We start from the raw sequence: 24102 nt of genomic DNA, 5'->3' as shown, positions 1-24102 counted from the left end.
AAAGCGAGAGTGCGATGACCAGAGCAAACGCTGGCGCTGGCACCCTGATGACTCAGTGGTTCTTGGCAACAAACTCGCCAAATGGAAGAAAAATATACTTTCAAATCTTTTCATTTCTGAAGCAAAGGATGACGTTGCTCTCAGCAATTTCTCACATAAACCCATTCTTGTGTGCTGTTCAAGTAACAGAATACTGAAGGTTACTCAAAATATGATTCAAGCAGAGCATATATTCATTTATAAACTGTCCAGAGTGAGTTCTCATGCCATATGCTCTGCGAGAGAAAATAGTTTCCACCTCACACTGAAAAGAAATTACTTGAGTGTGCACAACTGCTAGGCAAGGTCTGACGGCAGGGAGGGGACTAGGTGGTGTGGGAGATGGAGCTAGACAAGAGAGGGGTTTGTGGTTACTCTTTATTAGAAAGCACAAGATGGTTTTTCTAATTGCAAGTGTAAGGAGTTCACACTGCAAAGGACATTTCTACCTCATATTTTGTATTCTCTGATCGCTGTTGGGTACTTTGCATTTCGTGAATGGAAGAGAGAAAACTGGCAAGAAAGGAAATTGAGGAGAAAAAGATCTGATATACTGCAATGCACACTTAAAAGTGCACACCCCCCCATACTCTCCTCCCCCCGCCTTGGGGCTGGCTTTATCACATCCCAGCTCCTCAGACGGGAAACAGGCAAGTGAAGCATCAGCATCGCTGCTCCGGCGCTTCCCAGGCCCCGCAGGTTACCCAGCGGAAAGCGCAGGAAAGGCAGCGCGTTTCATCAATACCCAGAAAGCCTGTTCCCAGGGAAAAGGATTTTATCCCTCTCCGAACTGAAGGACAGCTGAGGCAACACCTAGTGCTTATGACAAACCCTGCCCCAGCTGCTTCGCAGGCTGCACGCCGGCGGGGCTCGCAGCGGCACATCGCGGCAGAGGGCGGCCTTCCCGGCGGACGCTGGAGCTCAAGGAGCAAACCCAGCTCCGCGCCAGCATCTGCGGCCTCTGCACAACGGACAGGGCGTTGACACGCTCGCCCATGCAAAATCGCTGGGGAGACGTGGTGCTTTCAGTGGCAGGGTTGGAACAGGTGAAATAAATAGGGTTACTTTGCTGCCATACGCAGCAAAATACGGTAGGAGAATTAAGTTTTGTCCGTCTCTTCCAAAAGCAATCCTGAAGCATTCCCACCAGTGCTCCTGAGATTTCAGGCTTGCAAATTGGGCACAGACGAGCTACCCGGCTGTAAGAAACCTAACAGAGCTGGGACTGGAGTTGGAAAAAGATGGGTCCTTGTTTAATAGACGGTTCCTTATTTATACACACAGACAGTACCTATTGGGGTATTTTCCTGGCTACATTTGTGAAGGGCAGGGGTGGGGGATCGCTACCTGTAGGAGAGCACAGACTGTCTGGCAAACCCCCCCCCCACCTCATGCCCAAAGCTGTAGCTTACACACACAGCGATTTGCTACGGGCAACCTGGAGATATGCAGAAGACACAAGACGGTCGGTTCCCTTTCTGGTTTTAGCCGGGGGGGGGGGGGGGGGGGGGAATAAAGAAGCCACCAGTAACCATTTGTTAGATAAATACCAGCCTCTTACGGAACAGGTTAATCTACTGCACCTTGATTTACTCACCGCCACAGGCCTGCCTTGCCTACCTGGTTCTGTCAAGGATTTTCACCTTCCGAGATGTTTCAATTCACCAGTTGGTGTTTTACCGGGGCAAGAAAGCCTGTTCACAGGAGTATGTTTGCAGCTATTCAAATGTATCCCCGACACACACCACGCGCCAGCCTTTGGCGCTCGGCTAGCGTGGCCCCTTTCGCAGCTTCCCTAGGGGTGAAAATCCTCGCTGCCAATTCTTACGCCGTGCTGAATCTTTGTGCTTTCCTAGCCCTGCCTGCTTCACCTTCGTGTCTGGCACGTTTACAGAGCTAGGAAGCAATTTCCCCATCAAAATAGTTACCAAACTACAACTGCTTGTGAAATTAAATAAATTACAAGTCCTCATACACGAAAAAAAAGAAAAAAAAGGGGAAAAAAAACCAGACCACTGTGATGTCTCATTTACTTATAAAGGTACTTGCATACAGTCGAGATCTGATCTTGCAAGGTGCAACCTGAACGGGAATTAAAGGCAGTCAGACACGGCAGAAACAGTCCTTTAATGAATCGTGAGTAACCAGCTCCCTGCAAGTAGCGTCAGATCCTCACTGCTGGATTAGTGCATGCTTGACAGGATTTTCAGAGCATAATAGACAATGAAACACCACCAACATTTAATCGTCAGGATATACAATTACAAGGCAACTTAAAGATCCTAATTTGTCTCAATTTTCAAAACGAGGATTCACCCCCCCCCCCGAAGTGAACTGCCAGCTCAGTTCACATAAAGACTTTTAACCACATCTCCCAGCTCCGTCTAGAGCACTTTAGATTCTGATCAGTGTGAATTTAAAGCAAGAAGAATAAACACTCCAAACCAGAGCCACACATTTGCGGTACCGAGTCAGGCAGCGTCAGCGGTCTGCGGCAGGCGAGAATTATCAAAATGTACAGAAAAGCCAGATGTCACAGGGTGAGACAGTATAGTAAAGCCCATAAATATTCAAAATTATTTTTCCAGCATACATTTGTGATTCATAAAACGTGGAACTGTAATGAATTTCAAATGCCACATAAATGTTCAAATGCAAGATTTTCTCTGTGCTTTCATAATGTTTTAACAATGTATGTCTGGGTTGCATAAAGTTTGCATTTAACTTGCAAAGGTGTGACTAAAACCCCAGTCTTTTAACCAAAATTACTGAATAAAAAGTAACGATTGCATTTTCAACCTTTTTCAAGTGAGAATTTATCTTCCTGTCGTGCACGCACAGGTGCTGTAAAAGGCTGCAGTACATTAGAACTGCTCTAGCAAGGGCAAGAGAGCGGGTAACTTTTTCTCTGAACACTTTTCATAGAGAGTAACAAAAGCTTTTGAACGAGGACTCCCTCTGGGGTGATACACTTCATCTGACAAGCATCACATCATCCTAGGTGAAGGAAGTGCAAAAGAAAAAAAGTGCCTGTTCCCCAGCATTTGAAATGCGGGAACATCGAGTAGGGTTGTTGGTTTTTTTTTTTAAATATCGACCTTTTCCATCAGACAGAGGCGAGGTTTATTAGAAGGCAGACCTGGGATCCTGCCGCATCGCTCCTGGGGTCAGCGTAGCTCAAGAGTATCTTCCCAAACCTCTTCTGTGACTGTACCACGTGCACACGTCCATGCAGTTGCAACTCCTACCCCCGACAGACCACTAATTTCCCTGGTACGGTGGGGAACATAAACCCCCTGTTACGACTAACTCAACCTCTCCCCCCTTTCCCAAATCACAGCATTTGAATAACCGTCTTAACCAAGACAAGAAAACATTTCAGGACAAACCAGTTTAAGGGTTTAGTCCTAAAAGATACTGAAGATCATCAATTCTCATTGTTTTCATGTGTAAATTGGTACTTTTAAGCCACCTCTCTAGTGTAATCTCCAGGTGCCATTATTTTAAGACACACTGTGAAGTAGGAACTATTAAGAAAGTTGAAGGAAACACTACTTTTCAAGATTAGACCTTAAGTTCAACCAGAACTAGTGAAAACTTGAATGGATGTAGTAATTCGCAAGGGGGTTTATATTTTTCTATGTTGCTTTTGTGTTTCCTCTTCTTGGAGATGCATCGTATATTTTGCAACAAGCTGTCCCAGGGACAGTACAGGTTCTCGAAAAGGCATATACACAAACATTATTTAGGACATCGAGAAATACAATCGGTCTTTGTAGTGCATTTAGAAAAACAAGCTCTTTGGAACATTAACTATAACATCGCAAAAGTATAGTATAATCACGATCAGTGTTCTAATATTTGTTAATGCGAATTTTGATGTACAAATAGATCTCCTACACATTGTGGTCATTTGACCTAAATTACACTGTGTAAATTACTCATATTTTAGGTTTGCTACTAACTACTAGAGTTGTAACTGAGCACGCCATGGATGGACGACAATGCGCAGTACTTGGAAAAGTACAGAAACATGACCCAAACTTCAAAACCACAGAAAAATCTGTCAAAACAGGCTGGCAAAAACTTCATTATGCATTAAGCACTGAGCAGCGTTAAATCCGAGCATACAGTGGAAGAACCCATGCACAGAAGTACAAGAACCGTGTGAGCTAGGGGACTGAAAAGCACGGCACAAGGACGAGGTGTGGGATGGGCTGCCATGTTTAGAATTAAACTCGACACGAACAGAGGTGGTAAAGAAACAACCCCAAATGATTACTTACAAAATGGCCGTGGGGGTTTTTTTTCCACATGTATATGTTTAATGAACATATAATCTCCACTCTTCATTTTTGCCAAAACAGAACAAAGGACAGTGCTTAAACCACTTTCTCTGAAATCCAGTTTGGTTACAGAATACGCAAGTGTTTCAGTATCTTCCCTCAGCACTTTATCCTGTCTACGAGAGAGATGATAATGTTAACCAAAAGCTCTACAAAGATAACAAATGTAGAGTCTGCCTTCACTGTCAGAAACACTTACGAAAAATTACTGAGAAGAAAATTTCAAAAGTGCTTTAATATACAGAATGAGTGGCATAGATTTATGGGGCTTATTTTAAAGAGACAGCCTTTATTTAAAGTACTTTGTTTTGTAGATCTTATAAAGTAAACATTACAATACTTTTTCAGAAATATATTAAAATTGTTTAAATTTAAAAGGCAATTCCACTGGCTGATGGATATTTTTAAAGAAAAAAAAAATCTAACAGAAACAGGCAGCTCAACTAAAACTAGATTCTAAACATTCTGTTTTGTCATTCCATCTCCTTTAAAACAAACAAACAAACAAAAAGGTATTTTTCACCCAGACTTCCCTTACAGCAATAAGGCAACTCCAGGAGGTCTGAATGAGCTCCTTGGAGATTACAGATACTGTAACTGGCTGCTCCTCATGCTTTATAACACCCAAAGGTGCAACTATCCATTAATCACAATCACATTTGTGCATTAAAATATAAAACTTAAATTACAGATTTAAAAAATATTACTAATAGACTTCCCTATCATAAAATGTTTTACATTTACAGTACTTGAACTATTTCAGTTCTGGGTTGATGAGGTTTAAGCAATTTACCACTGCAAGAGTTAGACTCTGGAGCTCACAAACAGCACAACCCAACCAGGGGCAGCAATAGTCGGTAGAGTCATAGTGCAAATCAAAATAAGGAGTGCAGGATTGCACTAGCTGTTTACATTTCTAAAATATAAATGAACAAGACGAGATCTTATATTGTACATGCAATAAATTATAGTAAGCATATGACAATGGGGCTGGGGCACTCTACAATTTTAGTTGGTGTACCAGAGTTGAAGCCTGTGAAAGATAGGACTCAGTAAACAAAACATTTCAAAGCTCTGTTGTCATAGCACTTGAACTATGCTTTCATGCTTTGTACTTCTGCTTCCCCGTCTCGCTGATCACACAGATATGCTGAAACAAAGTAAAATAAAAAGCTCCTGTTAGAAAAGTAATGTAAGAGACCAGTGTTTTACATATGTATTCAATAATTCTGAAAACAACACAAGCATGATATACACGTTTCCATACAAAAGAATCTTGTATACTAGGCAGAACAACTTAAGCCTTTCTTTATCTAAAAATCTCAACATTGCCTTCCTTCTCCTCCCTCTAGTTATCCCACCCAGTGTCTGATGTAAGGTTGGTGAGACCCAGATGAAGAAGTAATGACTTAGATTAAAAAGTGAACCCCTTTTAACTTCCAAGGTCTCTCTTCTCCAATTCTTATATAACTACGCAAATGCATTTATTTGTTGTAGACATCTGGTAAGATAAGAAATAACGTGAAGTTTGTGTGAAGTTTCAAAGTTGACAGGAGATGCGTAGCCTCCACTCTGCATGTAGCAAAATAAATTTTAGTTTCGTAAGAGCTCCAAAACACTGTCCTGCTGCTCTAGGGTTTGCCCTCATCGGTGCATCACCAGCGGAACAGATTTGCACAAGAGGTATGATTTACAGAGGAGGAAGAGTGATGCAAGGAGACTTCCCTTCCTTCCTCCTCCCTAGTTTTAAATGGACAAAAACATACGGGAAAAATTACTTACGTTCAAATCTCTAAAGTATTCATTGTAATCTAGGGCGTATCCCACAACAAATTTGTCTGGCACTTCAAATCCAACAACTGAAAGAGACCATAAGTCACCCAGTATGTTAGAAAAGAACTTCCTAGAGTTCACTAGACCTTTTTACAGAGACAATCTGAAATTTTATAGATATGTATGCATCCTAACTCACTTTATTTCTTCCACTCAAGTATCCTTAGATTAATATTTGAACTATTTTAAAATTTTAACTTACTTTGTTGACTTATTTCATCAACTAAAGCAACATTAAATAGATGTATTTATTGGTTCCCACGCAGCAGCATGGTGCTAGCATGCAGTCTGCAAGAAACGAATGGAAACACTTAAATCTACAGACAGGGTATTATTATCAGAATGTAAAATTCCTTGAAGAATTCCTGCAACTTTGTAAATACATAGAAAAAGAGCCGATACTTCCTAGCACTTCCTGCATGCTTGACGTGCCAGTGCAGAAGTAGTGGAACTGGTGAGCACAGCACAAGTCAGCCTCACAGTGTCACTCAAAAGGCAGCACCTCTGGGAGCTGGACCTGCGCCTTGGGTAGGGCTGCAGGAAGGGTACCCAAAGGCATACCGAGTAGGCAGGTTCAGCCATCAGCTCCTTCAAAACTATGGGTGTGCAAGTCCAATAAGACTCTCTGTGAAGGGCTGGGAGGATAACGTGAATGTCAGAACCACAGTTACTGCAGAGAAACCAATCCTTCGCCTTTGAGTAACTGCCCAGATGAACTCCACTCTTGCGACTCACAGGCCATGACCCGATACGTAGGAAAACGCTATGACTGCAGGACAGCGCTGCTAAAGCACGTCTTAGATCCTGATCCCTTGGTATAGACAATAGTGAAGAGCAAAGGGCACTCTGTTCTTTATGGAGTCACTTGCAGGTTTCAGAAACAGGTGGGGGGGGTTGTTGAGTTGTATTGGTTTTTTCTTCTCCCAGAGAAGCTGCCTAAAAAGAGCACATCAGCTATTCCACAGACTGTCTAAACAGCTCTAGCGGGACAGTTTGTGGGCGGTCAAGCAGTTATCAGTCCAACCAGTCCACACACACTATAAAACGACTAAAAATATAAAATTATATAAAATATAAGGTAATATAAAATTTCCAAATTACTTTCTCCCCTCATGCTAAAATGAAAGACTCCTGAGCACAGGAAAGCTCCGGTGGTTTTTCTCTCCCTGGCTACAATGAGGGTCCATAAGGAAAATAAGGAGATAAATCATATAATCCAATAGAAAGGCTGTGTGCATTTTTTGAAAAATTACGGCAATGTTTAGCGTCTACTTGGCCTCATAATACAGGGATAAAATGGAGGCCCAGCCATTACTGCCTTGTTGTCTCTTCTTTCAGAGCTCATGTGTCCTGCACTGAACAGGTTGCCTCTGCGGACAGATGGCAAAACAAGTCATCTGCTGCAAGATGCTCAAAAGGCAGACCATTAACCCAGCTAAGCCTATAATAAGATCTCAGGAAGGAGGGGCATCCTTGACTGAGGGGAACACCTCAATTAGGCTTTTAAGGCACTGAAAAATTTCAGTTCCAGAATATTGTACAACCTTGGAAAGGAGGAGTCAGAGGATGCAATTCTGCTGCTAAATTTACTCCACTTCCATAGTGAAAGTACATGGTCCAGATTAACAGGATTTTAGCCTCTGGAACAGGGTTAAAACACATAGCCCTTCCCAAGGCAAGAGGAGCCGTCACTCTGGTACCACTGTCTGCTCTGGATGCTATTCCTTTCTTTCTGGCCTCGGGACAGACAGGAGAAGACAAGAAGGGATAATTCAGATGTCTAGACATAACTGGGTTTGTGCCAACTTAGGCATCTTATCACTGTAAACTTTTATCAGACCTGCTACCCCGTGTGGTCCTCCCACATTCCTGGGGACTTCCAAATGGCATGAGGTGGCTAGGTTCACCCGAATCACTCCCAAAAGTGTCAAAGGTGAATCCAGCAGATTCTGCTGACCAAAGCATTTGACTACATGCAAGCTGGGAGAATTTGCATAGGAAAAGGGTGTAACCTGGACCAAAATATCAGTTTGCTTTTCATATAGTAAAATGTTACAAAAAGTTAAGAAAAAAAGGATCAGACCAAATCCAGATTAACTCTGCCAAAATACATTCCAAATATTTAAATTCCCTAAATAAGAGCAAAATCTATCAAGAATCATTAGTGAAAGCTTATTTGGAACATCCTTGGACTTTGACCAAAGGGTACACAATACAGTGACATACTTTTAAAAATTAAAAACAGTTGTCAAAAAGTCACTTACAGTCTGGCCGATATCCCACACTTCGAGGAGTTCTTTTTACCAACAAACTGTCAAATAAAACCAATGTAAAACTGAAACATGGAAAAGCACTGGGTACAGGTACAAATCTATGAGACTGTTTTGATGACAGACAAGCTGAATTTGGCCTAAATGTGCATAACTGAAAGCATAACTACACATATGTTAAACTATTATTTTATTTGCAGGTGCAGCTGATCATAATGACAAAATCAAAACTTCCTAGAATAATGAATGGTTCACAGCCTAAAGGATAACTAACAGGTCTGCAAGCAAGAGGCTAGGAGATACTGATCTGGATGGATTTTCATTGCAAAAAGTGACTTAGTGGGGTTTTATGTCTGTTAGGAACTTCAGGCACAATTTAGCTTATAGGTGAAGAGGTGACAACTTGGATCTGGCCAGACCAACTGAGCTCTTTTCAAAAGCATTAGTATTATGAAGCAAAAGTTCAGCTGCTTAAATGCAACCTCAATTGCGGTTGCACAGCATGTCCTCGACTGTTTTTCATTGGCAGTACTAATTACACCCATAAAGAAAGTGTAATTGGTTCTGATGATCAGGTGATACAAACCAGCTCCACTTTTCCAGAATTAACAGTCAGAGGTGTAAAAAGCATGGAGATATAGAGTTGTGGGTATTGTAGTAGAGAGAAATGCCTTGCTAGTTTGATTCACTCATTATTCAGTTGAGCACTTCTACCTCTTAGAAGACAATCCCACAGGCCTGACATTTGTCTGTCTTTGCCACACAGAGACTTTGGGAGGAAAAGAAAAGGTGGTCGATGGCTGAACGTAAAGACAGAGGTCAGCATAACTCTGTGCATTAAGCACAGAACTCCTTCCCTCCTGGATCACCCGTGAGGGCAGGGCTTCATTTGTCAGAGTCACAGTTTCAATTTTAGACAGTTACTGGAACTTCTAGTTGTGAGGCCTAATTTTTGAGAATTGGTGTAGGATTTCATCAAAGAAGCCCCAAAATCGTATTAGCATTAATTCACATCTCCCTGCAACAACTGCTTAATTGTCAGAGAGAAAGAAAATTAAGAAGAGAGGCAAGTGAAGTAACTAAGAACATTACACTTAAGAGTATCTAGCATGATCATGTTTACCTGCTCAGGTCTTTGGCAGACCCAAATTACTGCAACAGCTTTAAACTACAGGAAACTGGACCTTGCTCATACTACGTTATATTCATGATGTACACTGCAGTGTTAGGGCACTATTCACTGACAAATATTTAAAATTTGGCACACTTAATCTGGCCAGGGAGAAATCCTCAACAACCTCACCTTCAGCAGGTCACCTCCAGATTATCAGCAAGAAGAGCTGTTCTCGTACATCTAACAACTGCTTTGACATTGCTATGGCAACACAACTGATTAGATATTACACACAGCTCTGCTTTATCTCTAATCCCCAGCAATCATTATGCTTTTATTGTAAAATACACAACCACAGCATAGCAGCATAAAAGATGCAATTTGAAAAAGAAGTAGGAAGAATATTGATATTGGTTAATAATAGAATATTATCCTCAACATTTCTTGTTAGTTGTAAGTTATTTAATTATAAAATGTTTTGAAACTAATTGATTAAAGATGTAACTAAGTAGAAAAGCCTGGAAGAGCATATGGCTGGGTGACTCTCACAGAATGACCTCTAAAGCTCAGCTGCACTATGCACACTACACAAACAATTATGTTAGTGTGCAAACTAATTTAATTCTACAATTAAAGAAGGTAAACTAAAAGAAGTCTCCATTGCACAGGTACACCACTGCAGTATACTGAAATTGCAGATAACGAAAGCAGAAACAAACACGTTTGGATAGATACTACCACTAGTAGTACAACCACTGATTTTTTTTTTTATCCCCATCTCTAGTAAAAGTCTACATTTATGAACGAAATTTGTGTTGAAAATACCTCTACCAACTTGAGAGGGTGTTTTTTTAAGCCCAAAAGGTTTAAATTCTTCCACATACTTCTAAACCTAACTTGGACTTCAGTGGTAAAACCCACAAACCTTACCATAATATGATAAGGCAAGACATGTACCAGGCACGCACAAGCTATCCCCTTCTGAAGCACTGAAATTCTTCCAGCAATAAGGTTGGAAAGAACAGTGTTTCCACCAGCCTTAACGAACGCATGTTCTCATAACAAGCAAGTGTGCTTTTGGAGTTTAAACAAATACTAAACTCCAACAGATCACATCATATATGACTCCTGCAGAAACGTTCCCTCCCATTTGTCTTCCATGGAAATGTACTCTATACCTTCCCCCCCCACCCCGTGTGTCCTTCTTAAGGTGAAATACTGCACAAATAATCATCATTAAAAATTTACCTGGCTACTTTCACCATCTTTGGATTGTACTGTTTAAGTAGAGACAGCAACGTTTTCATTGTTTTACCAGTATCAATTATATCCTGAAAATAAAAATCTCAAGTAAGAAAGAACATTAAACGTGTCAGAATAGCATTTTCAAGTTTCTACCACAGAAATTGCTCATCTGCAACAGCATGAAAATATGCCAAAATACTGTTCATAATCAAATACAGGTGACATGTAACACCATTGTTGTGCTTACACACCTATGCTCAGTAAAGTGATCACACACACATTAACTATAGCTCTTAACTGCTGTGGGTATCTATGACTTTGAAAGCAGTGACTAAACTATAACCTTCTTGGCTCCTTTTGGACATTTTATGGCTTGTGCTCCTTGCAGCTATTAGACAAACAATGTTTAATTCGAATATGGTAAGAGTAACATTAGTCTTGGCGTTGAGCTCAGTTACAGAGACAGATGTCTACAACAGAAAGAAAATTAAGAAGGGAAAATAGGCAGAACAACCCATTATTGCAATTAAAGAAAAAGGAGTGTAATTTACATTACAGATCCAAGAAATAGCTAAAGAAATTGCACTGGGACTATCTGGGTGCAGTTCTAAAGTCTACATTCAAACACACTAAAATGAACTTTGACACACCATTTTAATTGCATACACTGCACGTATAAGCAGAAAAAAAAGAATATATGGCTTACAACTGAAGCATCAGAACTGGACTTCTCATTTTGACTGAAATAATCACATGATCTTTAGAGGGACGGTTCTTACCCTGGCCTGAAATCAAGTCTATTTGAAGTGAAGGAGGTAGATAACACAGAAGCAGCAATGTCCTGGTTTCAGCTTATTTTCCCATGACTCCCAATTAAAATAAAAATCAAACAAAAAACTCAACAGAGCACCCGTCAGCAATGCAGTCTTTAATACTTAAAGCTTTTAATCATGGTTATAAACTCAAGAAAAGTTAAAGACATACAGATATATAGATAAAAATAAAAGTTGGCGAATAAACAGAAGTAGCTGCTTCCATATTCTAAAATAAAAATAGAACCTACTACTGATTTTGTACTGTGTGTTTATCTGTTTATTGGAGGTGAGCCTCCATTTTGTTCAGATTTTTTTGCATATTAAAGGAATGCTCCATAGAAAAGCCTAGTGCTCTGGTATACAAGATATTAAACCTACAATAAATGTGCATTTTTATTGTTCGACAATTAAAACGGTGATCAGTAAAAGGGTTCATATTTGACAGTGTATAAGACAAGTCACTGGATAGATGATTCACTGAACAAATGAGAAACTAACCTAGTTAGCTGTCTGGGACTTTAAAGACATACATTCATCTGAAATGGAGCAGATACATAATTAAATGCATCTGCCTATCTGAAGCAAAATATACTTCAAAGGACACCACTGGTCACACAGATGACTGCTGTATACATACTATTTTGGTAGGAGTTTTGGAACTGAATGTGCTTCCTGTGGAATAATATAACCTTCTCAAATTAAAAAAAAAAAAAAAAACCAAAAAACCATACATAAACACATTTTATGAGAGGAAACATCCTTCCCTTCGGCTGCTGAATTAGTTGCCATAGCTGTTTCTTTGCTTACAAACAAGCCATTTCCATTATTTGGAGCCTTAAGACATTATTAGATTGCACGTCCATCTTTCCTGTCTACTGCTGCTGCTTCCCTATCCCAAAATTGGCAATCTTACGCAAGAACATCCTTCCTCAAAGCAATACTTACTGAACATAAGCAACACTGTCCATCAAGAAAGAGGTATGAGAGCAAGAATTAAGCAACAGTACCTACTAGGAAATCCAACTGAGGTGTACTCTACCTGATATCATCCAAAGAACCATGACAAGACAGAGGAATGGGAATTTAGCAATTGCAAAATGCTAATTAGGAATTAGCGTTCTCTATGCCAATATTCTCTAAACAAATTATACACAGGGACATTGGGCTTAGATCTGTTTTTCACATATTTAAGGATATTCCTACCAGGAACTTCTTTCTACCCCTGCAGTTTAATTTCCTAGCTTGCTGTTATAAACCCAGAATAATAATATGCCTAATATCACCTTGTTCAGGCTACTTTTTAAAATTTAAAAATAAAATAAAATAAAAAAAAAAAGGAAGACATTTTAGAATTGACAGAATCTCAGAAAACTGACAGTAAATGCAAACAATTTTACATGGATATTTTCCTTGTTAAATTTGGCAGTTGAATGCAATTTGAGAATTCAAAACACAGATAATTTCAAATTCAGAGCCCGCTTGCAAAAGTCAGGCCTGGAATCAGAAGCTGGAAGCCTTGAAACCAGAAACTGTAGGTTTTCTGGCTTAAGAACAACTTCTATAAGAACACTTTTACCAGTCACACATTAGAACTTCAAAGCGAAACATAATACTTACTTCTACAATCAGAACATTCTGGCAGGAAGAAAAAGAAAAAAAAAAATCAATTACTATCTAGAGAATATGCCATTTCTTACATATATTAATCTCTGTAACTTACTCATTTTCATTGCAGTTAAATATTTGTACCACCATTTATGTATGTTTACACATGTAACAACAAATTCTATGTAGTTAACATTTCTGATGCTCTAATAACAATTAGCAGGCAATAAGATTCTCCTCAACGTCTCATGCTGAGTACAAATTGATCTTTAAATAATTTAGACTTCGAGAATTCTAGATATATGCAAAAGAGATCACAACAGAGTCTACACAATTCATATTCTTGTCATGCAAAGAGTGTCATACTGCAGAGACACGTACAATTCTGTCATACCTACATCCTTTATGTTGAACTGTGACATACATGCCTGAAAGATCACATATGTGTAAGGAGAAGAGGAAAATAATGTGTTCTGACAGAGCAGGAGGCACTGATGATTTAACCCCAGACATCTGGCTCAACGATCACCACAGAGTCACTGGAGAAAAGCAGATTCCCAATTTACATTCTCCCATTTCCTTCTCTCTTCACTACCTGTAACGGGAACCCCAGCCCCTAACCTGGGCTGCACGTTACACATCTTGACAGTATGAATTCCCATCACTACTTCAGTGGAACGCCAACACAGCAAATAAACAATGCCCCTCTCTTTTAAAGGTAGTTTGTAGACAACCACCCACACAAGATTATTCTTCTCAGGCACTGCAGAAAAACAAATCTCCTAAAACTTACTGATACTGAAGACGGTGAATAGGGTCTTTTTTGTTAAGTTCAGACTAAACTGATGGCTTTGGTGGGGCTTATCCACTCTCCTAGTATACAGTGGCGAATATTTAAGTGAAACTCTTTCATTTCATTTTTTTTAAACTCTATAATCTTCACACACTAAAACCATGCAGGTATGTGGGTTCTTTAGTAGTTTTGTTTGTTTTTAAACATACAAAGAGCCATACCTTTCCAGTTAAGGTTGAGAGGTCATCCCCACCAATGACTTTTATATCTCCAGTTGACTGATCATTCTAATAAGAAAGAGGAGGGTGAGCATTAGCATTACCAGAATTAAAGTAATTTTTCTTCCAGTAAATACCAAAACTGCAAAGTACATAACCAGTGAATGTTAATGCTTTCAGAAACAGCACCAACACCGTCTCTCTATTAACTAAGAAATTAGAAGTGATCAAATTCAAAGATGGTATTTCAGATTAAAGATTGTTTGACAAGAGATCTGCATAAACACAGGCACCATCTCTCATCTGTGACCATTATATATACATATGTATCTAAAAAGATATGATTTGCTATGCATTCCCTACAAATACGGAAATAAGACAAAAAGTGCTTCAATTTCCAAGCTGCATGCTGCTATATAGCTGGTAATTTACATTTTAAACTTTAATGCTTTAGAAAGCCTTACTCTTTGGATAAGAATAAGCAATCATAACAACAACAAGAATAGCCAGCAAACACGGCACAGATTAATATTTAGAAATATAAGCTACAAGAATAGCCAGAAAAGCTTATGTTTGCCTAGTTTACAACAAATATTAGTAACGATCAAATTACTTCTTATAGTAATTGTACAGCAACACAGGTACACCATCACTGCAACCCAGCAGTTTGCTTCAGTAAAACTAAACTTTGATACAAACGTAAATGAACTGTTACATAGGAAAGTTAAAACCAGCTGCTAGGAGCGCTTCAAAGACCTTTGCAGTTTATTTAAAGTCATTCAACTGACTCTAAACCTTGACAGCATCTCACAGTTCATATAGGATAAGATATGCTTATTATTGTACTACTTACAAATGATGACATTATCCTACAATTTAATCATTTCAGTCAAAGGTTAGTATCGCTTATCAATCTTTATTCTTGTAGCTCCTTACCACGTATCTTCCTTTTAGAAAAATGGTAGCATTTTGCTGCTGCACCTTGAAGCCCAAGCGTGCTGCACAACTACGCAGACATGCAGCAAAAGAGCAGTTCCTTCCCAAAACCCAGAAATGACAGATGCAATAGAGAGGGGACCACAAGGGAACAGAGAGACAGCCACGTACAGCTTCCTGTTTTTACAGCCCCACGAAGACAGATATTCGTGCTATATGAATCGTACGCAAAAACTAAAACTGTTATCACAAAAAAGGGGAAACAAATGATTTAAGAGAGGCACACACCAAGTACACAATAAGTAATGCTGGGATGACAGTAAAGAGAAAACTTATTCAAATCCTTTGGACAGTGATGTCAACGATCTGGGATAAAAAGCACTGACAGCTCTAGGTATGTAAAACCAGATGATAAGACTAACATACTTTCCTTTTAAGATTCCTATGACACATTTTAAAAAAAAAAAAGTAAATTCTTAGAAAAAGTATCTTTTCAGTCTTACCCCATGGTTTGTGTTTTAAAGAAAACATTAGTTTGAGTTATACCACTCAAATTGCACTGAAGTGCCATGTTTCATTACTATAAGGAACATTCATTTCTGATAAATAGTCAACTGTTTCAGTGCTTCTGTAACAGTGCAAACAATAACTAAACCGAACAGCATCAATGTCACTGTGTTGAAAAAGTCCAAAACCAAAGATGTCCAAAATGATTGCTGTTTGACCCAGTAGATATACACACTGCTACTGAATGCCTGAGATAGTGGTTAGATCAACCACAAAAAAAGTGATTCAGTTAAGCACTGTATTCATAAAGCTAAAGGACATTTCCTGTGTTCACCCTATCTTAAAATTATCTTAAATGACAGCTTCTTTAAGCTTTTCCTTGTTTATGTTACAGGATTCTCTCTTATCTATTTCTACACTAATAGGAATTTCATCCTCCTTCCATGGAAGGATGTAAAAAACCATCATTCCTTACAAAACAACAACGGAGAAAGACGTTACAGGTATTTGTTCCATTGAAATTACGTGCATGGGTGACAGACTCGTACTCCTCAGTATATGCATAAGATCAGGTTCCAGATTATCTGTTTGGCTACAAAGCAACACACTATACTCAAACAAGACCACCACAAAACTGTAGGTTACTGTAAACCTACAAATGCATATTGAAGTGTTTTTTCTCTGCTGATCATCATAATCTAACCTACAGAAACTTTCCTGCTCCTTCCCACCAAAAACCATACAAATTGCTACACTTTTCAATGCAAAACCTAAATCTTCATTGGCATGTAAACCTGCATTCCTATGCAGGTACTGAATTCCTGAGCAATTAAAGGATAAAAAACAGTTAATGAGTTTCCGACACTGGTTGTAACCAGATTTCCATTGGAAAGAACTTTGTTTAATAATTAAGCAATGTTTTAATTATCTTCAGGAGCATTATTTCTGATTTCAGTACGGGTAAGACTTTAATGCTTTGTGGTTTAACACATAAGAATTTTACTGTTTAGATCTGTTTTCACTGCCTCCCCATTGTCACTGCTGGAAAACAACAACGCTTTACAAAATCGTAACTCCTGACTCAAGTGACTCCAAGATCACCTTTTAAAAAGGCATTTTAAGTTCCTTACAGTATTTGCTGTAAGGCTTTGTTAACAGAGATCTTTCAGAATACTGCCATGACCAGCCTAACCAGAGTTTACCATGTACTTCACTGAAAATCCCTATTTTCCCAAGCAACAGTGCAACACATCCATTGTCTTTTGGCTGCCCTTCATGACTACATAAGCAATGCTTGCTCATTTCCAAGTTTAAATGCGGGAGACTGGTGAAAAGCCATTCTTCTTGTAGCACAAACAAAATAAACTGTTTGTCAAGAATACCGAGATCTGGGTCTGTTCACAAACACTATCTTTCCATTTCTTAACAGCTTGCCAAATCATTAAAATTCATCTGTAAGGACTCGGAAAGCTGGAGTTACAAGCAAAGTTTAATCACAGTTTGATCATATCAGTATTCTTAGAGAATTATTTTTGGGTGCAGAACAGTATGAACTTTGCATTGCAAGACAAAAAAACCCCCATACGCTTGTAAATATTAAATGATCAGTTTGAAACAAGAATAGAACCTCAATTACATCAATTTCAGAACCATTACACAAGTTCAGCTGCTTTGTTTATGCGACCAAGGTATTTTTAACATCTTTTATCCAGTCTGTAAAGGCAGGCAGCATGATCTAGTAATCGCATCCAAAGACAGTGACGAGAGCTAGCTCCACTTTCAACTGTCCATTACAGTTTGTGACAGTTTTCACATCACTAAACGCAGATCCCTCCATCTAGTAAAGCACAGATAAAAACTACAGAGCAGATTTAGCATTCTGACACTATTAGTGATGGAAGACCTAGTCAATCTGTTACATACATGTTCATGTTAGGACAATCTTATCCAGTCTGTCAAGTTATGCAATCTAAAGTACATAAGTCTGGATATTAATAACCACCTAAGAGAGTCCACAGAAATTAAATGCTCCACTGTAGTGGAGGCATCAGGTAACAGGAGCTCCTGACTCATCTAGAACAAGAGAACATTCTTTTATAGAATTGGCTGGCAAAACAAAAACCCCTGAAGCCAACACCTCAAGGAAAACATTCTGCTTAGATAGCTTTCTGTCTAAGTTTCTCCGCTTTTCTTTTCATCTACTCATTTTTACTACAAAAACAGGCTTTTAATTTCCATTAAACTTACTTTGCTGCTCACTCCCCTATTAATATCAAGGCACTGTAGTTCTGGGGAATAATAAACAAAAGCAGCTGTAGTAAAGAAATGAACCAAAGCATGCCTAACACACCAGTATGAGCAAAGAAAACATGCATATAATAAGGCAGCCTTGCTTTTTAACGGGGGGGGGGGGGGGTTCAGGTGTTTCAAACCATTCCTCCAATAGTTTTTTCCAAGTTAGTCAGAAAGTGGAGTGAAAGGGTGTAGTCTTTATATCGTTTTTTAAACAAGCCAAGTAACTTATTGGAAGTGTTCCTTGAAGAAAGCAGAAGATACACAATTTCCTCACCAAAAAAAAAGGTGGGAATCATCATTTCCTGTTCTTTAACATACTATCCTGTAATAGAGACCTTCAGCTTTCTGTTGTGCCTTTTGCAGGCAGAATATATGGGCATGTGGTGGCTTAGTGGTTAAGCGGACTGGCGGCAGGAGCCTGAATCTTTTGGGGGGAGCACAAAGGAAGGGTGTCAAACAGCTCTCGCCCGCTAATTTAAATACGGTGCACAAGCACAGAGAGTGCCTTGTGAGATACAACTAAAGTCTGGCACTAACCTTTCTGCCCAGCCTTGCCTTCTCGATAGAGAGCATAGCTAAATTACTGCCTCGTGTTCAGCAAATGTGAACGTGGTTTCCAGGTAACCCCTGGACAGCCAGCTGTGTGTATGCCTCAGGCAGCCAGGGCTGCTCGTCCTGCAAACGGACTTGACCAAAGCCCCACGCGGTTCTGGGCTTCGCCGTGAAACATTAACAGATCGCTCAACAGCAATCATGAATTTATGAAGTTCTTCGACAGTCCAAACTAAGTCTGCAAATAATTCCATCTCTGGTTTCACAGTTTAATGAAATGAAGGATGAGGTTGAGTTTCCAACTTAGTAACCTCTGTTTTTTTCTACTGGAATAGGCACTCGTCTGCAACTGCAACAAGTAGCCTATACTGCTGACTTGAACACAAAGTTGCTGAGACAGAACTAACAGCATAACCTTACAAAACAGTTTATTCCAACACTCTAAACTGAAACCAAAAAATGTAATTCTTTCCATGCTACAGATGGTCTTATGGAACAAATCACAAATACCATCCTGAAAACACGAGACTAGTATGTTAGTACTGTGTGCTTCCTGACTTACTAACAGCCATCTGCTGCTTCCTTTGACCTGCACAACATAACCTTGTTCTTCCTTCTACAAAACTTACACATTACCTCATGTTACAGAATGTTCAATTTCCCTATAAAGTTAAATCCTTGTGTTCAGAATGAAAATAAATTATTTTCCAAAAATGTAAACCCAAGGCAACCTATGCTTAGTCTTGAAAAGGTAGTGCCATATTCAGTTGCCACTAATCATAAATCTAGGTTTATGAATCTAGTATTTCCTCAAGGCCAAATACAATTAATTTTGTTCATTGTTTGGTTGAGCCAAACAAAAGATGAGATACGGAACTCGGGTATAACCATTTTTGCAGCTTTCAAGTCTTCCTGTCCAATGAATGATGTCTAAGCCACATAAAAATTCCTAGAATTAAATTTTTGTAACCATAGTTGCAGAGGAATCCTCTGTATTATTCTACAGCCACAGCTTTAGAGATGGGGTAGTGGGCAGAGAGGAAATTGTTTAACAAGTAAAGGACATGGAAAGGGTCTCTCTGCTCTGCATAAGGATTTTACTGGGCTGCGGAGATATCATGGTCTAAAAGAAAACAGATTGTATAATAAGGTAGAGAAAGAGTAAATTAGCTTGTGACTCTTAATTCCCTTAATTATTTGTTTAATATTAGCATATTCTGGCAGTAACAATATCAAACCACCTCTGTTAATAATTTGAAGTTAGTCAAAATTATATAAAAATTGCACAGTACTGCAGAGATACTTACACAATAACTCTTCAACCTAATGAAGTCGACAGTCATGGGGATTGATTTGTCACTGTTTCTGTTCAGTGCTTTGATGTAGTCTAATAAATCAGCAAAAAATTTATAGCCACCCTTGAGTACACAGAGTGCTACAATGTGGTGTCCTCCCATGCCCTTCATAATTTCTCGTGCCAGTCTCTCCGTCCTATACAAAACCAAGAAAGAGTTAGCTGTCATAACACATTTCATTTGCTTACTATAGAGCAGCATTTTATACTGCTAACAGTAGCAAATACATGCATCAAACTTGGAAACACATTTTGCTCGGAAATATTTGCCTACTGCTTCAGTCACTTTTACATGTTATTGGTCAACAAAGTTTTGCTTTTCAAGGTTAATCTAACAGCAGCACCGTCAAACACCTTTGTTTTCATACGTCACACTCAGCCAAAGCAAATCTGAACACCCTGAAGCTGTTTCCCTGTCAGATGTGCGACATGAAGGTGTGTTTTCTCCTTCCAAAGATAGGTTCAGCTTCCATGCAAGGGGCAACGTAAGCTAACACAACAAACAGGCAGTAGCCCTCACTAACTGAGGAGCAAGAAAATTCTCAAATTGTAAACTAAAGAGTTTTTGTTTATTTGCCAAGCTAGAATGCCAGAAATTTGTCCTAACTGCAAAATACAATACCAACGAAGCAGAGCAAGAGAACACTGCACCGTTCTTCTGCAATCATTCTTTCTAAATTTATCTTGTAATTTATTTTAGAAAGCATGGTATGTATTTATTGTGTGCCAGCTGACAGCACGTTTCTCAGAGAAAGTCTACCATTATAAACTTTACGTCAATTACTTAATGACATGTACTTTGTCCAATTTTTTCCTCTATATGAACTTCCAGTGCAGTTTTTACAATATTTTAAAAAAAATTATAGGAATGTTTATTATATCTAATCAAACAGGACCACGCAAAAATCTAGATGCATTCCTATTCACAAGATCTCCAGGAAGATCCACCCAGCACCACTCTTAAATGGTTCTGTCTCTCCAACAACTGCTTCACTGAATTTGTTGTTCATTCTCTTAAAGGGAATTAGCAACTATCAAACACAAAGTAAAACAAAAATGCCTTGTAGGCTTATGCACCCACTTCTGATCACACGAGATAAAACTTCCACAGCACATCACAGATTTCAGCAACCACACAAGTGACAGATTCATATTTGCAGAGGCTAATGTCTTTCCCAGAAGGTAGGAGAAAGCTGGATATTACTTATCTACCATACGAACATGAGAAAGTCTAAGATGATGTGATGAATAATTTACTTTTATTAACATCCTAAGGAAATTCAAGAGACTGTAATTGTTTTCAGACTGAACTGGCACAACAAATAACGTCTTCTAATTAGGTTTTAAGAAGGTAAAACATCAAAGAAACACTAGAAAGAAAGTTGTAGATTGCTACGTACCACAAAATCTCGCTTGAGAATTATGACAAATTTCCAAACAATAGCATAACTGCAAATGCACAAACTCTTGGAAGCCAAACAAGAAAGAGTTAATTAGTACTTGTACTTCTTAGTCTCTAATTAAATGTAATCCATTTAGACAGTCACCAGGCAGCAAAACTATCACGGGAAGATTGTTTATTCCAGCATCATGGAATCAGCTGGAGCAGTGTACTGTCTGAAGTCAAACAAACCTGTCCATGATGAGCCCATGAGGAATATAGACTTTTTCCAAATCATCTGCATAATGTTTAGGTATGCAGAACAAGTCCAGGTCGTAACCTTGTTCATCATCGCCAATCTGAAAAGGAAATAAGGTGAGATTTCTACAAAGCCTTATAGAAAGTCTGTGGTGAGAAACTACAAGTCCTTTGCTTTATTCAGTAAGCTATCAAACCCATTACACTCATCAGTATCACCTCACTTTCCCTCTCTATAAAAGCATTAGCCACACTGAACACAGCGTAAAGTGTAATCTAACAGAACCTACAGTTCATAAGAGTTGCTTGAAATACTACATGAGCTATTGTGCAATACAATGTGAGGAAGAAATTAAATCCTAACAACATTCTCCTACATCGGAGAGCGGGAGAATGAAGCTACTACACCTCAATGAATCTCTTTATTCCATTAAAAAAATAGTCAAGGAGCTTTTTAACACCTTTGATTTTCCTAGTGTAACACAAAACCTGCATTTGCAATTAAGCAAGCAGAGGTTTTGACACGGACATCTTCCAAATCTCCACAGCACCAAATCACAACAAAACACACAAGCCAGTTTTCAGGACAAAACAGCTACATGAGCATGACAAGTTATGCTGCTGTGAAGCAAGCCTTCTCAGACCACTGTCTGCAAACCGTGGAGGTTCAAGATCTTTCAGAATCTGAAATGAAAGCCCTACTTCAGCAACCTGTTCCGCACGGGCAAATTCCCTGTATGAAACAGCCTGCAATATTAGCAAGTGAATATTAATTAGGACAAGGAATTAGCATATGTATACAATTATACGAAACACTGCTGAGGTTCAGGGCATACTGTCTCAACAGCATCAAGAATAGCCTTCCCTGAACCTTAACCCTGCTGCAACTTGAAAATGACAATGTGTTTTTTAATTACTTCACTCTATTTATGCAGCTGAACACTATTACGTGTAAAATGAAGTTAAGAATATCAGAGTAAAAACCGAAGCTTATTACTGACAGTTCACCAGGGCAAGCATTTTAAGTATCCATTTTGGCTACCGCTGCCCTTGCAGGACACAATCTTATTTCGGTGCCCAAGGAAGCACTTACCTGGCCAACTGTTTACAGGGTTTTTTGTTGCGTAATCCCTAATGAGCATTTCACATGGGGAATTTCATGAGTATTTCACCTTCCCATCCAAAACAGACCTTGTATGAGCTACCCACGCACCTGGCTCAGGCATGGAGTCCTTGCAATCCAGAGTGAGCTGTTATTTTAAGTAATGAGACATGTCCCTCCCAAAACACATGGTATTTTCCTGTGGTTCAGACCCATCGTTATACCTAGCCCGTCTACTAAACCTTCCTTTCTGCATTTGGTAGGGAACGGGCCCTTCTTACAGATTCTATCAGTTTTTTTATTAACTGCAGGGATTTACAGTCCGCAACCTTGCGGCCGGCACAGCTCTCAGCCATAAGACACCACATGTATTTCATGAGCACCCGGTACTGGCTTTAAAAAAATAATAAAAATGAGTATGTAAGAACCTTAGCAGATACGGCAACGATGCAAAAAAACATCCCCCGAATGCTCTTCCTCCGAAAATACATCCTAACTTAAACATTTAAGCGACTTACACCGCACTCCCGGCTCTCACTAACAAACCGGTGCCTCCCCAGCACGCCACGAAAAGCAACAGGAATAGGAAGTTGTGCCGCGCCGGTTCGTATCTGGTGGGAAGTTATTTCACCTTCGTTTCTGAGGCGGCAACTCCGGCTCTCCCCGCCGTCCTCCGGGTTTAAATCCTCCCGAGACGCCACCCGTGACCGCGAACCCACCCCCGCGCTGGCCGGCGGCGGGAGGGAGCACAGCGGCCCCGGCACCGCTCGGGGGAAGGGAAGGCGCCTCGGCCGGGGGGCGGGGGAGGGAGCCCCGGGCCCGGCACCGGGAGGCCGGGGCTCCCCTCAAGGTGACTCCGCGGGCCGGCGGCTCCCGCCGCTGAGGGACATCCCCCCCCCCGGCTCCCAGCCCCGCTCCCTCACAGATCACCAGATTTCTGGGGCAGGCGGGACCCCCCCCCCTTCCCTCAGCCGGCGGCGGCAAGGCGGGAGATACCCCCTTCAGGCGCCCGGCAGACCCCGGCCCGGCGCGGCGGCGACGGCAGCGGGCAGGCTTCCCCGCGGGGGGAGGCCACGGCGGCGCCGGGGCCGCACTCACCACGATGCAAGGGCTGGGGGTCGCCATGGAGCGGGGCGGCCCGCCGGCGGCGGCTGCGGGCGGCGAGGAGGAGCAGCGGTGGCGGCGGGCGGCGAGGAGCGAGGAGGCGCCGCGCCCCGCAGCGGCCCCGGCGCCGCCTCCGCGCTCTCCGCGCTCCCCGCCCTCAACATGGCCGCGGCGCCGCCGCCCTCTCCGGAGGCCAGCGGCCTGCACCGGTCCCGGCGCGGCGCGGGAGCTGGGGACGGGGAGATGGACGGGGATGGGGCGGCCCCGGCGGCAGCCGCCTCCCCGGAGGCGCGGAGAGCCGCCCTCAGCCCCGGCGGCACCGCTGCCCCGGAGGT

At 40.6% G+C, this 24102-nt stretch overlaps 1 protein-coding gene across 3 annotated transcripts; it reads right to left on the bottom strand.

Moving 5' to 3' along the window:
• Positions 1–2147: 2147 nt before the first annotated feature.
• HPRT1 (hypoxanthine phosphoribosyltransferase 1) lies at positions 2148–23868 on the bottom strand. 3 transcript variants are annotated; one of them, XM_076346921.1, is made up of 10 exons: positions 23762–23867; positions 23182–23274; positions 21556–21662; positions 19876–20059; positions 14282–14347; positions 13280–13297; positions 10851–10933; positions 8483–8529; positions 6168–6244; positions 2148–5535 (listed from the first exon to the last, which is right to left on the bottom strand). In XM_076346921.1, exons 1-10 carry the CDS (start codon positions 23786–23788, stop codon positions 5488–5490), a joined length of 750 nt encoding a protein of 249 aa, XP_076203036.1. In that variant the 5' UTR covers positions 23789–23867; the 3' UTR covers positions 2148–5487. The 3 variants fall into 3 exon arrangements, with proteins under 3 accessions (XP_076203036.1, XP_076203034.1, XP_076203035.1); XM_076346919.1 differs by lacking the exon at positions 23182–23274 and having other exon boundaries at positions 23762–23864; XM_076346920.1 differs by lacking the exons at positions 6168–6244; positions 23182–23274 and having other exon boundaries at positions 23762–23868.
• Between the last annotated feature and the right edge of the window lie 234 nt (positions 23869–24102).

Source organism: Aptenodytes patagonicus, chromosome 9, assembly GCF_965638725.1.
Source record: "Aptenodytes patagonicus chromosome 9, bAptPat1.pri.cur, whole genome shotgun sequence".
In the NCBI taxonomy this organism is placed as follows: Eukaryota; Metazoa; Chordata; class Aves; order Sphenisciformes; family Spheniscidae; genus Aptenodytes; species Aptenodytes patagonicus.
The sequence above is the reverse complement of the archived record's forward strand: the minus strand, read 5'-3'. Positions and strand labels throughout refer to the sequence as shown.